Source organism: Dinoponera quadriceps, unplaced genomic scaffold, assembly GCF_001313825.1.
Source record: "Dinoponera quadriceps isolate SergipeBrazil2010 unplaced genomic scaffold, ASM131382v1 scaffold616, whole genome shotgun sequence".
Taxonomy (NCBI): Eukaryota; Metazoa; Arthropoda; class Insecta; order Hymenoptera; family Formicidae; genus Dinoponera; species Dinoponera quadriceps.
This window is the reverse complement of record NW_014555184.1, coordinates 1,349,757-1,365,843: the sequence shown is the minus strand read 5'-3', so window position 1 is coordinate 1,365,843 and position 16,087 is coordinate 1,349,757. Positions and strand designations below refer to the sequence as shown.

Here is a 16,087-nt window from a genome sequence, read left to right as displayed (position 1 = left end):
TTGTATTTTTCATAAGTTATATTTTTATTTCGTATATTTATTTTTTTTTCTCAAGTTAGACTGCAACGCAATCTCTCCATCCGTTTATCCGTCATCTCTCAAGTTGAGGCAATACTTGATCGAGTTTCTGTGCAATTCCCCTTCTCCTTTTTTATTCTTTTATCAACCGTTTTATTTACTCTTAACCTAATATTAGTACTACGCCTTTGTTTTCGTGGAAGCGATGTTGGATCTGTAGTAGAAAAATATAATTTATCAACGATATACCTATGTTATTGTGTATGCAACTTTTTTCATCGAGCAGGTTGCGCGCATGTGTACAATCAGGACGATTGTTGTTGTTTTTTCTTACATGTTCGCACAAAACATACGAAGCGAACCTATGATTTACGAGTATGCGCAGTAGATAGTCAGCCAGCTATCAAAATTACATATACATACGTAATTTTGACACATCTAATTTTGGCAGTTGTCTGACCATCTATTGCGCATGTTCCATAGGTTCATTTCGCCACATTTTTTACATGTTCTGAAGTAGATGAGAAAAAAACTATTGCGACCGACTATACATGCAGATACGTACGATCTTCAGGAATGTTCATTCTCTTTCTCAGAACAGCGCGTACTTGTTTGTTTATTATCTCTCTGCACTGTACATCGAAGCCAGTTGGTAGCCACCCTCTCTTCTCGTGACATCTTATACCAGGCAAAGGATCGGGGAGTTTCGCCAACATCTGTTGTATCTCTGCCACTGCGACGTCGCAATACTAACAACAAAGAGTCGTACAATCGACATTTTTACAGTCGTCGATATCTTAGAGGGAGGAAGAGGATCGACGAACCTGATAAAACATTTGCCGAGAAGGAGGTACCATACCTTCCCGGTATATGTAAACATTTTCATGTAAATGCCTCTCTTTCTTTGGATTTTGCTCTTGGCTCAAGGTAGTAGTCAATATCGCGGGTTTTTGCTTAGAAACCGGCGCTGATTTATACGGTAACGTATAAGTTGAATAATTTCTCTTGCACTTCACGGTTGAACCTAATCCATCTACGTTAGATGAAGAAACTAATTATAATTTCACGCAATTCCTTCAATTTTTCTTGCTTTTACCCGATAACAAATTAGATATTTGAAACAACGAATGGCATAACTTACGCATAGCTTTCAACCTATAATCTAATGTTTGATACTTTCTCGCATTAATGTCCTGTCTTGGGTCGTAACCTAGTTTCACCCACATGATTCTCCATGGTCCGGTCATAAAATAATACGCTACTGATGGTAGTAATATCTTTAATTGTTCAGACGTAAATTGTGTTTTGTGCATGATAGCATTTTTCGACCAGATCGGCCGCTCCTCGAAAAGTTGACGTACTTGTTCCAAGTGTGCATTCTGGAGGAATTTGACCCTCATTGCATTTTCAATACCTCTCGGGGCCGATGTGGGTACTTTCGGTGTAGAAAAGTATATATAATTGGGAAAACCCGCTTGACATTTTTTATTTTTACCAATTATATTTTCTAGACCGGAATCCGTTTCACTTTTTGGCACGTATTGCTGTATAGTGTCCATTCTACTGAATGCAGCTGGTGGTAGAAAATAAGGTACGTCATTTTGTAACCAGGAAAAAGCTGGAATTCCTGTCGGATAAATCGAGCTGTATATACATTCCAACTTGTTCGGGTCTGACCTGCTTTGTGTCATTGGTACATATTGAAAATCGCACAAATCTAAAATATTCGAGAAAGAGAGATTTAATAGAAGGTCTTTTTCAAAGAACTTTCCGAACTGGTGCTACAAGTTAGAGCGAAACAAATATATTTGTTTTCACTCAAACTTATTGTATTAATGCATATCAGTTCAGGAAGTACTTGGAAAAAAAACCAATCTTAAAGAAGCATTAATACGATATGCTACGTAAGTGCATGTATGTTTGTATAGAACGTACTGGTAAATTTGAATTCGATATCGACTCTTCCGAGTACTTTTAAATGTGGCAAGTCGTAATCCGTGTCTTGGGATAAATTTTCATATTTATCATAATCAAACGATGCAGACAATACGTCCTTCTTTCTTTTTGATGAATCTTTGTCTGTATTTACACATGTATGGTGCAAATCTATAGTATTAGTAATGGCATTTATACTTTTTTTTGCAACGTCCTCGTTATTGGAATGTACAGAATTAATATCTGAATCTTGTTTCACCAATAAATCACTAACAGTATTACTTTGGCGGTTGTCCTTTCTTACTGCGATACTCCACATTAGATTATCAGTATGTCCATCTTTCAAGAGATGCTGATAACAAGGTGCATTAGTTTTGTCATGAGCAATACGAAGTGCTCCCAAGTCAGTGGTACTTACACATTGTGAATTTACAGTAGCATCTTCTTTGGCTTGTTTATTCTTCTTTATCCTAATTCTGAGTAAGAAGCCAGTTGTACTATGTCTATCTCCACAGGTAGGTTTACTATAACCATCGTCGGGTCTAAATCGTAATTCTAGTCTCCTATTGGGAGCATCTATAGCCTGTTAAAAAAAAACTGCCATAAAAAAATTGAATAATTAAATATTGGTTAAATATGTGTTGTATTATACCGTAGAAATAGAGCTAATGCCACCCAATGTTTCGACAGCTTTATCAACATTAATTACATTTCCTGGATACTTGACGCATACTAGCTTCTTATCGAATTGATGCCCAGAAATTATTGGACCAGTATACACGCTATATTGTGGATTGTTCATCTTAACCTGTAACGGAGCAGAAGAATTTCCAAGTCAGTTGACACGAGAATAGAAACGCCTTTGCCTTATTCTCCGTTAGTGTCGGTCCACAACAGATATTTTAAGCCTTAGTGGCGGTCTACAATAGATATTTTAAGCCTTAAGAAATCATAGTCGAATGTGAAGAAGATAATTAACTGTGATTGGTCAATTTCTTAAGGCTTAAAATACTTATTGTATACCGACACTAATGTCGCAAAGGAAAATACATATAGATATAAGACAGATCGAGAGAGAGAGAGAGAAAGATAAAATTAATATATTTAAAGTAAAGCACTTGGACACTTACATTAACACTATCTTCCAATAATTCGTTGAAAGAATCGTCGCTGTCAATTTCATGGGTATAATCATCCATATTGAAGTCCGCATCTTTGTCGTCTTGTTTGTCGGATATTTCAATGTTACTCGAATCATTCAGCTCGCAAATCAAAGCTACTTTGTTATAAATTATAGAATTATTGTATTGGGTGGTTATTGAACGCCCCGAGTCCATATACCATTCTTCATTGGTGCCAAGATGAAAAGCGTAAATTGTAAATACTTGAGTTCTTATTCTTCTCAATTGTAGCTATGGACTACCCTGCGGCTTGTCTCCTACGCCAGTAGCTAGGGAAATACTTGGGTTGGGGATTTGAAATTTAAAGAGTTGGATATGATCTAGAATGATTAGCCTAGGGAAAAATACTTGAACAGAAAGTCTCCTTAAGGCCATATCAAACTACGGATTGGAGGTTAAATTGAAATTTGACCAATCGGTGCAAAGTTCATTCAATTTCACTAAATTTGAATTCAGTTAACTTTGTACTGATTGGCCAAATTCAATCTCAATGGCCGCGTTCAACAGAACATTTAGTTAGCAACTGTCGGAAGTTTATTGTGCTGACATTGGATTGTTCCTATAGATCTAAAAGAATAATCCAATCTCAGTTCAGAAAACTTCCAACAATTGCAAATTATGCGTTCTGCTGAACGTGACTAATTTCAGTCTCCACTCGTAGTCTGATACGGGCTTCTGCCCATAGGATGCGGCAACGCGCAATAGAGGTTCGCGCGGTAGCCAATAAATTTCTAGATCTATATACCGAAAAACGGCATGTTGATTGGGAATGTCCGCTGCACATTGCCGCGTCCTGTGGACAGAAGACATAAATTCCAATCTGTACTCTAATCGTGGCCTGCAAATTGTTGATTGGTTGAGCTCCACGTTCCAATCTGAAACTCAATTTCAATCCATAGTGTGATATTGATTCAGACCTGCTGTGACTTCATTGATCGATTTCCAATTCCCAATCGTCTGATAGGGACTTTATATTTACGGGAATCCATGTGTGGAGATGTTATGGTCGTCAGGCAAATGCACGATTGCGCGAGATAAAAATGCATCCCCTTCACTGAATTATCTTGAGTTATCTTGACACGCGAGGAACCCCCGTAAATTGGGACATCTACAAATGCTTCATCAACTGATGAGCATCAACTGATTTCTAAAGGCGGAGTAATATGTAGCGAGTGACACAGAGCTGCGTGCCGAATAGAAACATGCCTCTCGCTATTGGTTAATACCCGTTATTGCTTGAACACTTTTAGAAGTAACCTATTTTTCTTTATACAGAGTCCGTCTAATTGTTTTCCATGCTATCATTAGCTCTTACAGATTAACTAACTCTTCACTAACTATTGCGAATTTTGCAAAATGGTACATAATTTTCCTGTTCAGTTTAATCCATTTTACCTGCACACCATGGATCTCGAGATAATTATCGGACTGTATATATGTATGTATGTATATAACACACACACAAATTTCTGTTGGAAAATAAAGAGGTATGCGAAAGAGGGTTTTATTTTTTTTTATTTGAAGATATTCTTGGTGAATTGTATTTTTCGTTTATTGGGCGATCCGAGCAATACAAATTGCGTTCAGAAACATCACTTTTTGGTGTGCTTTCGTGACTTTAGTGACTGTAAAGATTTGCAGTGCATAATAATAGATTAATCTGTTATATTTCAAATCCTATTATATTTCTACTAGCGAGCTGTTAAAAAATTTATAGCAGGCACGAAACCTGCTTCTATGAGATTGGCTGGCTTGATTTTGAACAATGCTACTTGCTCAATGTACCCACGATGAATGCTAATATATAATCAATATTGGACCAATATGTCGCCAATAAATTGTGGGATTGAGCAAAGATTAATTAACTAATTTATACTGCTCGGGGATTACGACAATTGTTGACTCATTGCGTCAGAGTTGCACGCAGCCGTCGATCGAACCAAACACCGTTTGTAACATTTGACGAAGAGCGGTCATCATATATATGAAATTTGCATTTACGTTAGGTTGTCAGAGAAATTTTTGCATTATTCAAACTAATCGAGCGCGATGGGGATTTAGGAGAGTAAGTATAACGATGAAAATAATTAGCGATTAAATAGCTTTACCAGTTATTACCATTGTTATATCGAGTTGCTGTAGACTAGCGATTAAGGATATCGATCCTTCTATGGTTGAAACACGGCTCTATATCGATCATGTGTTTGCGCTGTGCTTAATCATATCGTAAAATAACGTAAATTTGTTGCTATAAAAGTTTGAAGAACTGAAAAAGTTGCCCGAACGCGAGAGAGTAAAATTCACGCAATTTGGAAACCGTATCACACTCTCTCGCAAGGATGTACAGAGTTATCTTCTCGCGACATTTCATTCGTTTCCTCGACCAAAGTTAAGCTAATAGATACGTTATATATTGTCGTGTTATATAATGCAAAAGAGAGTGTGTACAGACCTATGATTTTTGCAGGAATACTATCTATTATTCTAAATAACCATGTGTGTCATGAGCCATCAATTTCTCGTTAAGTTCCAATCGAACCGACGCGACGATACCTATGCTCTACGGTCCTATGCTTTCGGTTGAGCATGGTAAAGTGGGTTAGATGGCTTTACACAAGCGTATAATTTCTCGAAACAGTACCGATAACAGGTATCTGTTAAATATTCATGGTAAGAGTCGACCGGTGGGGGGTCTTACATAGCTTCGCATTCGTATGTCGTCTTATGAATTCATAACAAAGTGATGCCTTGAAAACGATACTTCTATTTATATACCAACATCTCTCTCTCTCTCTCTCTCTCTCTCTCTCTCCATATATATATATATATATATATATATATATATATATAAAATATGTATGTTGTGTATGTGTGTGTGTGTGTGTGTGATTATGTCAAAGTGTTGGCGCGACTCTTTAAATCGCGTCGAGTCGTTCGATGCATTCTCTCTACGAGATGCGCATTAAAAAATCTCTTTAAAAATCCGTAATTGACCGATATACAGATCTAATTATTATGGAATACGCTAAAAAGTCGATTAAACAAATATAAGGTAAGACGTGGATTAAAAAGTCATTACATTGTTAAGTTATACGTACACGTTAAAGATATATGTGAGCTCGAGTCTATTCAATAACAAAAAGCTTTCAAATTACGACGTCTACGTAAAGTGAATAATGGATGTGACAACGTATGTCATTTCATACGTCAGTGCTCAATTGGGAAGCCGAATATCAAAGCATAAGCATCTAAGGAAATATTAATAGCTTTCTGCTGCTTCTCTCTCTCTCTCTCTCTCTCTCTTTTATTACATTATCGATGCATCGTTTCGACCAAAGTTTGCCATATTATACGTGACTATACCATGCGTAAAATGGTCAAATTAGTCGACGGCCGAATTCTTTTTTAAAGAAGAAAGAAATAGAAGAGAAGAGCGCAATTGCATTTTGTATCGTCGTGCACATGGCATAATTTATTGGTATAGTTTAGTTTAGCGGCGCGTATTATCCACTTGGGACAATCGAAGGGTTCGGATCAACAAGAAGATGCGCGGTCATGGTCATTTTAAATTGATTCGAGTTTATACACATGACTCTCTCGATTAGTATGAAAGTCGGAATTGTTCTACGTACAAAACATTGAAAATTTTATACGCATGCAAAATACATGGCCAAGTAAAGCACCAAGAACGACCGTGCAATGAGCCCCTCGTGATGTTTTTGGGACGTTTTAGTTGCACCATTTCAGTACTTGGGAATTCCACCAGTACGATAAGAAACGTCGATTAAACACACGGCATTAGCCGGCATTACGATGTGTTTATAGAAACGTGATATTCGTCGACGACACGTTTGAAGCTAGAAAGTTCAAGTACGTCCGTAGTTGGCGCTTAGGTAGAATACAGACAGAGAGACATATACAGAATTTAGACGTTCCTAAACCCGTTTTATCATGAATACCTTCTCGTTACGGTTCTCTCGTACCGCTGTGTTCTCCGATCGATTGTGTAAAACGAGAGCATAAATTTCATATTAGCTTCGCGCGTTAAACGCTTGTTCTTGCTTCTACGTAATACAGCGAGACAGCTGTCATCACCGTGATAAATCCCACACATGCTCGTATTTTACACTATATAGGAGAGCGATTGTTTTTCAAGCTGTCAAAACTGTTACATTAATTTGCGTTCAACCGTTTGATTAGAGAAGCAAGCTATCGCGAACAATTACCCGATAAGCTGTGAAAGTTCGAGTCTAATTGAATTTGAAAAAATGACGAATACGATACCTGTCATGTCATCGCATGTAAGCTCAATTGATCGTTGCTCGTCTCATTACACAAAGTCAATCAACATATATACGACACTCCGTCCTGCGGACGTCCCCTGAACATCTTTAGGACATCCCTTGGAGGTCTATGTTGGTATGTTTGATCCATTAGTATTCGGGGCCTAATAAGCCTATTTTGTAGAATGACGGTGGATCGATCATATTCATCAAATTCGAAGCGTCGAAAGCTCAATTCTCGCGAGAGAAAATTTTTACAAAAAGATCATCCCGAGAGCAATGTTAATTTAGCCACGCTTCGGGTTATCGTTGAACCACGTTCAAGTCATGCAGAAACTTGACATTGAACCTGTACATCACGTCCCTACACACGGCCCCTCACTTACACACGCCCATTAATTCGACCGTATGCAAAGTATATGTAGAGTATGCACGAGCATGTAGGGAATGAGCGCTTGCGCTGTATCCATGACAACATGTGGTTCTTACGACCTCTACTTGTTCCCAAGTAGACAAACCATTATGGCATTGTCGTGCGAAAGCGTCGTAAGAAAGAGCCTCGTTGTAAAAGCTCCGTTGTGAAAGCGTTGTGACTCATACCGCTTTGTGTCGTCGTGCAACGTACTTTTGCATTCTGCCAAGTGAGCCGGAACAAATTGCCATTCAGGTGTTTAATTGTGCAAATTATCGGAATTGGAAGGGTCGTACACAGGTCATTCGTCGATTCTCGCATGACAGGGAGACGTAGAGAGAGAGAGAGAGAGAGAGACTGTCAATCTCGATTATCCCGTTTTGTCGAGTGTGTCTTGATCGACAATCGTATGTCGCATTTGCAAAGTAAATGATATTATATCGATTTGCTCCTAAAAAAATGGACAGAAAAATTTCTCTCTGTCTCGATGGCTCTTCTTTCCTAAATTTTACAGCCTGAATTTTATCTACATTTTATATTAAACTTTTATAAGTTTCTTCGGATGTAATTGGTTTCCAGTCAAACTCTCATCGACGAGAAAATCATTGATGCTTTTACGAGTGACTCGATGGTAAACTGACTCGGTTGTATCTTAGAAGTCATTGTCCAAGGTGTATAGCTTCGTGTTGACAACTTTGTATGGACGAGTTATATGGTATATGCGAGTTATATTTCACGGGGAAAGATTGACGTGTGTATGTGAGATAAAAATTTTACACAAAGAAGTTCTGTTCTCAGATATTCGAGAAATAATATATCTGTTCATTTAACGTTTACCGAACTCGTAAAGTTTCAATTTTGCCTAGTGGCTTAAGAAGAATGAAAAAAATAAAAAATAAAATTACGGTATAAATAAATCCCATATGGCACAAATATTCAAAAAATATCCTACAGACAAAGTCCCAGAAATGTTTGAATATCTCTGGAACGTCTCTAAGATACCTTTTAAATATTTGTGCTATATGAGATGTGTAGAAATAAAATACGAATGCGAGGGAGAGGGGAAGTTTGTGTGTCGTTTCTAAACGATAAAATGTGGCGATATATTTTCAGGGTATTCACTAATCCATACCGAGTTCTCACTTGAAGCATCTCGCGTGAACAAAGTAAACTTGATGAAATAAACTTAATCGCCATGAATCGTCGCGAGTAGATTGTTTCAAAGCCCAGGCATCGTCGATGTGGACAGTAATTTTGCTGAGTCTCATCTTAAAGTGCCTGTTGAAGAGATTACGTCGAATAGATTCGACGCGAATCAACACGTGGCAAGTGCATACGCCTCCATCGTTAGGACGTCGTTTCGTAGGAGAAAAGGTACAATTTCACGGATAAAGCGGGTCAAAGGAAAGAAACACGCGATATAAGGCTTTAATGTGAAATATCTCATGTTAAATATTGAGCAAGAGTGATTAGAGGGAGAGAGAGAGAGAGCGTACGTTACGTACGGTGAATTCACGGTATTCGGAGTAGAGAATTCGAGGTGTCGAATGCAGCAAAGATGAGTTTGTTCGCTGGAAGCATGTGAGTAAATGGCCGTGAAGGGATCGTGCCAGTCTTCGAAGGACCTACTATGGGCATCTGCCTGGACACTGGTTAGTATATCTACCAACAATCGATTCCTTTTCCTTCGATATATATATGTGTGTGTCTTTTTATCGTACGTTTTTATCGTTGAATCTATCGGCTCAACGATAGAAGCAATCCTGTGGACCTGTTAGTGGACTTTTTCAGCTCCTTCATATGGGAGACAAATTTATTTTCCCGAAAATAAAGCTTCGTTGGAATAACTCTAAAATGATTGTCAGACTGTTAAATTACTCGGCCCGTCTATTATTCAAACCAAATCGAATCATATTCGCGAGACAGGTTATACGTAAGCGACGATGCACTCGGTAATCGTTTATTCATACATCTTCATTATTTACAAACGTCGATCCCAGCAATCCGGGCAATCATTGCGAATCGTCGCTAAGATGGAAGGAATTTTCTTTTGTTCTTTCCCCTCTATTTTCTTTTCTTTCTTTTTTTTTTCCAGTCGCTTTCGCGCGTTGCAAGACGTGCAACGAGATATTTATCATGAGTAGGTATCGCACGATCGATATTGCAGAAGCGACATTATTGTATACGAGTCTTTCCTCGCCATCGCGACAATAAACTTGTCGCGAAATATTGCACGATGACGCCACTCAACTTGGATCGCGTCGATCACTAGCCTGTTTTACATGACGCGATAAAATGTTGTTGATAAAATATCACATGTTACGTGGCAAGGCGTAATATCCGATGTAATTGCAAATTTTTTCGACGCGAAAGCAAGCAACTGATTCACATTGACATGGCATAATTAGTATCACTTTCAACACGAAAGTTGACGAAAACGTCTTTGCTTGCCTTTTCGGTGCTAGAAAGCAGATGGGAGATAACAAACGTTTGCATTTGTTGGTGGTTCTTCACGATTATTTCAAATGAGCGATAATAAGAATCTTTACCAATGATCGAATGGCTTTGCTCGAACGGTGTTTACTGAAACATGCCACACGAATAACACATATAATAATATAATAATAATGCATGCACAACCTATCGCTTTTGTGTAAAGCTTGGTCACGCGATACTAAGCGGGAACAGTGGGATAATCGATCATCAGTCAATTTTACACACTAAGCGGAATAATATACGGTCGCGCGCGAAATTTAATCGGCTACTTTCCAACATCGTAGTATAGCAGTTCCTGTAGCAGAACTTCGGTCAAATCACCTCCTTGTGATAATTACGCTAAATACACCATCTTTTTCAAATTTTCCCTCAAAGGTCAATACACAAAATAAGTAAGCAATGTGTCGTAGATCAGCAAAATGGATCGCAGGTGTTCGAGGAAGGCGCAGGTGCTCGAGCAACAGGAAGATGGCGAGGAGAAGCTGGTCTTTTGGCTACGCCACCAGATGGACATTTTCCAAAGCAGAATGTCGGTCCAGTCAAGTTTGAAATTCCAAAAGTTCCTGTTATATTCGTACTTGGTTAGTAATACATTGCTAGATTAACGCTTTTCATCATATTATCACCGTTACAAACGACTCTTCACAACGATATTTCCTAGGTGGTCCCGGTAGTGGTAAGGTGACATATTGCGACAATTTGATACAGGAGAAGAAGGGAATAACACACATCAATATGATGGATCTTCTTCAGCAATATGCGCTAGGAAATGGCACGTATAATTGCACTTTATATGGCACATGTAATATTGTGTTTGCAAGTCATGTAGATGTTTTCACAAAAGAACAATAAACGCGTTCTTTTTAGCATAGCTGTACTAATTGAAGAAATTTACGCACACTGAGAAAGTCAGTTCAGATAAAAAGAACAGACTAATTATTCGGGACACGAAAAATGTAACATTTTATGTATCGTGTTCTTTCGTGAAAAAGTTGTCTATAATTTTGCGATTCATGCGCGAAAGATTGTGCAATATCCATCTCACTCTTTATATTCTTCACCTCATGAAACATTTCAAATCAAATTTAGATATGCAAGATTTCGGACAACTCAGCAGCAAGACCGTTACAGAAGTACTTATGCTTGAGATGAAAATGTCCCCGGGAGCTAAAGTGTTTCTCGTCAGTGGATATCCGCGAAATATGCGCGATGTAGTGGAATATGCTGAGAAAGTGAGTGGTGACGCATCTTGTATTTCTGTTCTTTCGATAAATTTTGCCCTCTACTACGCCGATGGATTAACATCAATATATAACTTACAGATAAAAATTGTTAACGGCGTCATTCTTGTGTCCTGGAGGCAGGAAGTGCTGGAGAGACAAATTGATTTCGGGGCGCAACTCGGTCATGTTATCATCGGATTAGCTAGGATGGAATTGCACAATTTTTACAGAAATGTCATGCCAGTTGCGGAATATTTTGATCAAAGCGGAATGTTGCTCGAGGTATATATCGTGCCACACTCAACGGACTTCTTGCCGAATTACTCGTGCATGTTAATCGTGCGATTGTATCCCTGCTTATTATATTAAACAGGTGAACGGAGAGCGTAATCCGAGCGAGGTTTACGTTAGTTTTCGGGATGCCGTACTTAAAATTCTCGGTATGTCGAGTGGTGAGATTCGAGATCAGGATATACCTCAATCTCTGGAAGCCGAAGTAAGTTTAGATTAAATAATTACTTGAATGGGATGCAAGTAAATCGTATAATTTACCGGTGAACTTTTATACGAGCAAAGGAGATGAAAGAATCGCTCCAACTTGTATGCCGACTCGCTCAAGTGTGCAATGATTCGAACAATTGATTGCGATAAAATTAGCAAGCGAGACAGTGGTGTGATTGAGTCTGTTTGAAAATGGCTTGATAATTGTGTATGTATTATTCATTCTGTCTCTCAGGTTGAAGTGGAGAGGAGAAAAGAATCAATTTCAAGTTCACCACTAACGAAGCAGCAGATCGTGCCGTCTGAGATAACATCGCCTGTGGTACCAATAAATGGATCGTCAAAAACAGCTGATAAGCCGAGAAAGGGATTGCCGTCATTTATCTGGGTTATAGGTGCGAATTTCGTGCGGAAAGCCTACTCAAACGAACAAGGCTGGATGAAATAAAACGCCTGAATGATCTTGCGAGAGAGCCTAGTGTATTATCTTTCGGCTTAACCGAGAGAAAGGATTTTCTCGAAGGAACCCATGTTCTTTCTCATTTCGTAATTTTCAAAGTTCCAATTTTTTTGGAACAAACTTATTCCGCGAGGTTCTTCCTGCCGAGAAATCAAATTTCCATCAAAAGCCGCAGCAAGAGATCAGCCGCGAAGGCACCGCAAATACCATATTTAAATCCGCGCGTATATATCCTCGAAAATGCGTGAAACTGTATGCGCGAAAAATCTTATTAGACTGTATCGTCCACTATGTAACATATATGTATCATCAGGTGGACCAGGAAGTAACAAGTCGGCTCTGTGCGCTCAAGCCGTTCACAACATGACCGGTTGGCTACACGTAAGTATCGGAGGACTCTTAAGAACGATGGCGTCGTCGAATATGATTGTAAACGAATCTATCGTCTCGGGCGAGATGGTCCCGCACGATCTCGTGATGCAATTTGTGGAGCAACAGATACTTTTAAATCGAGACTCGGACGGTATCGTCATAGATGGATATCCGAGGGATTTGAATCAAGTACAAGAATTCGAAAGCAAGGTAAAAGGAAGCGTTACACACGACTCATTGAGTCTCGTAACTTATCGATTGTGTTGACAGTTTGGGCAAGAGCCACCGCTGGTGCTACTCGACTGTTCCAAGCTGCAACTTGGACGAGGAAGACTGGACGACAGTGTTTCGGCATTTAGAAAAAGATTGGAGCTCTTTCGCGAGGTTTCTCTTCCCATGTTGAAGACACTAGATAGCGACAATCGATTAACAATTGTACGTATAAATGAGCACCCTTTTCCCGCAAAGTTCACTTACTTAAATGATGAGTCGATCCAGAAATTGACTTCTTTTGTAGCGATACGCGTGTAACGGTTATAAATGCGAAAAAATAAAGTTTCTTTCGCATAGGTTGATGGCGACACTGATGTGCCTAGCGTGCAACAAGATTTCGCCGTTGCGTTATACCAATTGATGCGCCGGGCGCGTCGTATAGAAGAGGTCGATTCTCCGATGACCAAAGGCCCAAACGATTCAAATGGGAAACACACTACGATCGATTATGAAAACGAGCGTTCGATGCCCAATGGCGTCGCTAAACAGATAGTCAACGGTGTGTCCAATTACGTTGGAAAAGATGCGACGAAAAATGGAATCATTACTCAAGGTAATTTTTCAGCTAATAAGCGTGTATAATTGTGTGTATTTATCTCTGTTTATCTCATCCCGTCGCACTACTTGTAGGTACCATCTCCAACGGCGTGTTGAAACAGCAAAACGGTCATCAAAACGGCATCGCGAATGGCACGGCGCATATACTGCAGAATGGCATAGCGCATTTAGCAAACGGCATTGCGTCGTCTGACAAAAATAAAGTCGCACCAGCGACACGCAACTATTTGCCAAAGGATCCCATCAGAAAGATGTATAACGAGGTCGAAGGTTATCAGCAGAATCTTCACATGTGACTCACTACGACGAGTCGCATGTTTTTACACGTCGTGCGAACGGATCTAGTGAATTACGCACGACAGACTTTAGATTTTAATTATATATACAGTCGGCGCTCGCGTGTCTTTCAACGACAGGTACTGATGTATAGTGCCTTGAAACAAATACGACTTAAACAGTAAATTAATAGTTAGATATCGTACGTTCACTGTAAAAAGCCAAAAATGGAGTCGTCAACAGTATTTTTTCAATGACAGGATAATAATCATTAGAGGATATTATACATGCGCGCGCGCACACACACAACATAAATATATTATTACTACTACTAAAATTTAGACTATCTATTAATAACTTATTTATACAAATATTTATGTCTTAAAAATCTCCCGACGAATATCACATACATCGTCGAATTATATTTAGCCAGGTTGTATTACGATTGTAACAGAGCACATTTTATCTGAAGGACGTCCTACAGACTTAATTTTGGAATATCAATAGGATATATCCTAAGGTAGTCTCAGATATGGGTATCTCAACGACCTCCAAATAATATCCGAGGAAGAAATATATCCATACAAGAATATATTATGTGTCTGCCATTTTTTTAGTTACTGGACGTCATTTGTACCAATATGTCTAGTATTTGAATAATAATATCAAGTATTTTGCGAAAAATGATTCATTGAATCGACGTCGATTCAATGTACATTTCTCGTTGGCTCGAAATAGTATTAAAATTATTACTGATGATATTACGTGAGATACATATAAAGAGATATTTGGATATCGGAATATCCCAGGAGGATATCAATCGCATTTGGAAATCTGTGTGAGATATCCTTAGGACAAAATGTGCTGTGTGGGAGAGATGAGACGGGAATGTGCTATTTATAACAAATCGTTTGAAATATATTGTTTCGGAATATACGCGCAAGGAGAGGATAAAAGTACCTGATTCGAGATGAACGAATAACTCGATCTGTTTTATAACTCGATCCGCGGGCGGATGTGGTACCATACGTTAGTCGCGATTTAACAGATTTAAAATAATTTTTAAAGATATCTTCACCATTAGTGTTATAAGCCAATAGTCTCACCGTACATGTCAAAATTATAACCCAAGTGCTCGCGATCATTGCGCGGGTTACAGGCGCAAAAATTTCAACAAAAATATCCGGTTTTACTTTTCTTATCTCCTTTTATCTTCAATGTGCAATCGAATACGTCTTTCTAATTACGCGTAGCAGCCGAGAGAGATGCGATTAATTTAATTTCCTTCTTTTCTCCCTCTCTTTATCTTCTTCTTTGTGTAATTTTATACACAAATCCTTCATCTCTATACAATTTCGTACTAGCTTATATTATGAAACTAGACACACTGCTCGTTTGTGACTACTTTTTAAGTTTCGCAAAATATAAAGGAGTTCCTTTTATATGCAACGTTTATCGCATTATATCGCATTGTTTATTTTTAACAATTCATTTGATTGTGTCCAATTTCACACTTGGAGGAAATAATTCGAATGGTAACTTTGTGAAAACGTGCTAAATATATTTCTCATGTAGCTCTGGTAAGAGTATAACTGTAAAAGGGAATTAAATTGATCAAGTTTCTAAAAGACTTATTAAGAATAACAAGTTTAAAACAAATTAGAAACAAAAGTTGTCTAAAGAAATTTAGATTGGGAGAATCAAGCAGAAATAGAGATACAGATGATTTTTATTTTATCGAGGGTAGGGTAGCGCGAGAGAAAACATTCACGAATAATTTAGAAAGAACATTTTTACATTTTTTACATATATACAACGTATATATACAAGTATATTATATTGATATGTAACGTAAGAGTTAGCAGCAAGTTTCTTTAGTTATTGTTTGATCCAAATTGAAAATAAATTATGAAGCAAAAATATGTTTGTTAAATATCGAATTGAGAGATAGATCAAACACACATAAATATATACGCAAATGTGATAAAGAAAATCATCATTCTATTGCGTCAGAATGATTGTTGTGCATCATATAATAATCGTATAAGACCATTTTTTCATCTAAAATATTAATTTCTATTTTCTATATAATTGTTCAT

The 16,087-nt window shown here is 38.1% G+C and overlaps 2 protein-coding genes across 8 annotated transcripts; one reads left to right on the top strand and one right to left on the bottom strand.

Annotated features, from left to right (window-relative positions):
• Window positions 1-27: 27 nt before the first annotated feature.
• Window positions 28-2,828, bottom strand: LOC106743280 (general transcription factor 3C polypeptide 5). Of its 3 annotated transcripts, XM_014616970.1 has the most exons (7): window positions 2,606-2,828; window positions 2,372-2,536; window positions 1,954-2,305; window positions 1,160-1,735; window positions 843-1,051; window positions 584-767; window positions 28-232 (listed from the first exon to the last, which is right to left on the bottom strand). In XM_014616970.1, the coding sequence occupies exons 1-7, from the start codon at window positions 2,753-2,755 to the stop codon at window positions 99-101; spliced, it is 1,770 nt and encodes a 589-aa protein (XP_014472456.1). In that variant the 5' UTR covers window positions 2,756-2,828; the 3' UTR covers window positions 28-98. The 3 variants fall into 3 exon arrangements, with proteins under 3 accessions (XP_014472456.1, XP_014472455.1, XP_014472457.1); XM_014616969.1 differs by having other exon boundaries at window positions 1,954-2,536; XM_014616971.1 differs by having other exon boundaries at window positions 1,160-1,645; window positions 1,954-2,536.
• Window positions 2,829-7,941: 5,113 nt separating this feature from the next.
• Window positions 7,942-16,064, top strand: LOC106743341 (adenylate kinase isoenzyme 5). Of its 5 annotated transcripts, XM_014617093.1 has the most exons (13): window positions 7,942-8,584; window positions 8,943-9,203; window positions 9,294-9,481; window positions 10,736-10,906; window positions 10,987-11,097; window positions 11,415-11,557; window positions 11,648-11,830; window positions 11,922-12,044; window positions 12,285-12,444; window positions 12,823-13,091; window positions 13,152-13,316; window positions 13,452-13,707; window positions 13,785-16,064. In XM_014617093.1, exons 3-13 carry the CDS (start codon window positions 9,460-9,462, stop codon window positions 14,006-14,008), a joined length of 1,827 nt encoding a protein of 608 aa, XP_014472579.1. In that variant the 5' UTR covers window positions 7,942-8,584; window positions 8,943-9,203; window positions 9,294-9,459; the 3' UTR covers window positions 14,009-16,064. The 5 variants fall into 5 exon arrangements, with proteins under 5 accessions (XP_014472579.1, XP_014472576.1, XP_014472578.1 ...); XM_014617090.1 differs by having other exon boundaries at window positions 7,942-8,084; window positions 8,943-9,481; XM_014617092.1 differs by having other exon boundaries at window positions 7,942-8,129; window positions 8,943-9,481.
• Window positions 16,065-16,087: the final 23 nt, after the last annotated feature.

Coding starts and splice junctions, on each gene's coding strand:
- LOC106743280 (XM_014616969.1), bottom strand. CDS start 2,755: ATGAACAATCCACAATATAGCGTGTATACTGGTCCAATAATTTCTGGG. Junction 1,736..1,953: donor TATCGAATTCAAATTTACCA/GTACGTTCTATA, acceptor CGAATATTTTAG/ATTTGTGCGATTTTCAATAT. Junction 768..842: donor CTCGGCAAATGTTTTATCAG/GTTCGTCGATCC, acceptor CTTTGTTGTTAG/TATTGCGACGTCGCAGTGGC.
- LOC106743341 (XM_014617090.1), top strand. CDS start 9,460: ATGGGCATCTGCCTGGACACTG. Junction 13,092..13,151: donor TACAAGAATTCGAAAGCAAG/GTAAAAGGAAGC, acceptor TTGTGTTGACAG/TTTGGGCAAGAGCCACCGCT. Junction 13,317..13,451: donor GCGACAATCGATTAACAATT/GTACGTATAAAT, acceptor TCTTTCGCATAG/GTTGATGGCGACACTGATGT.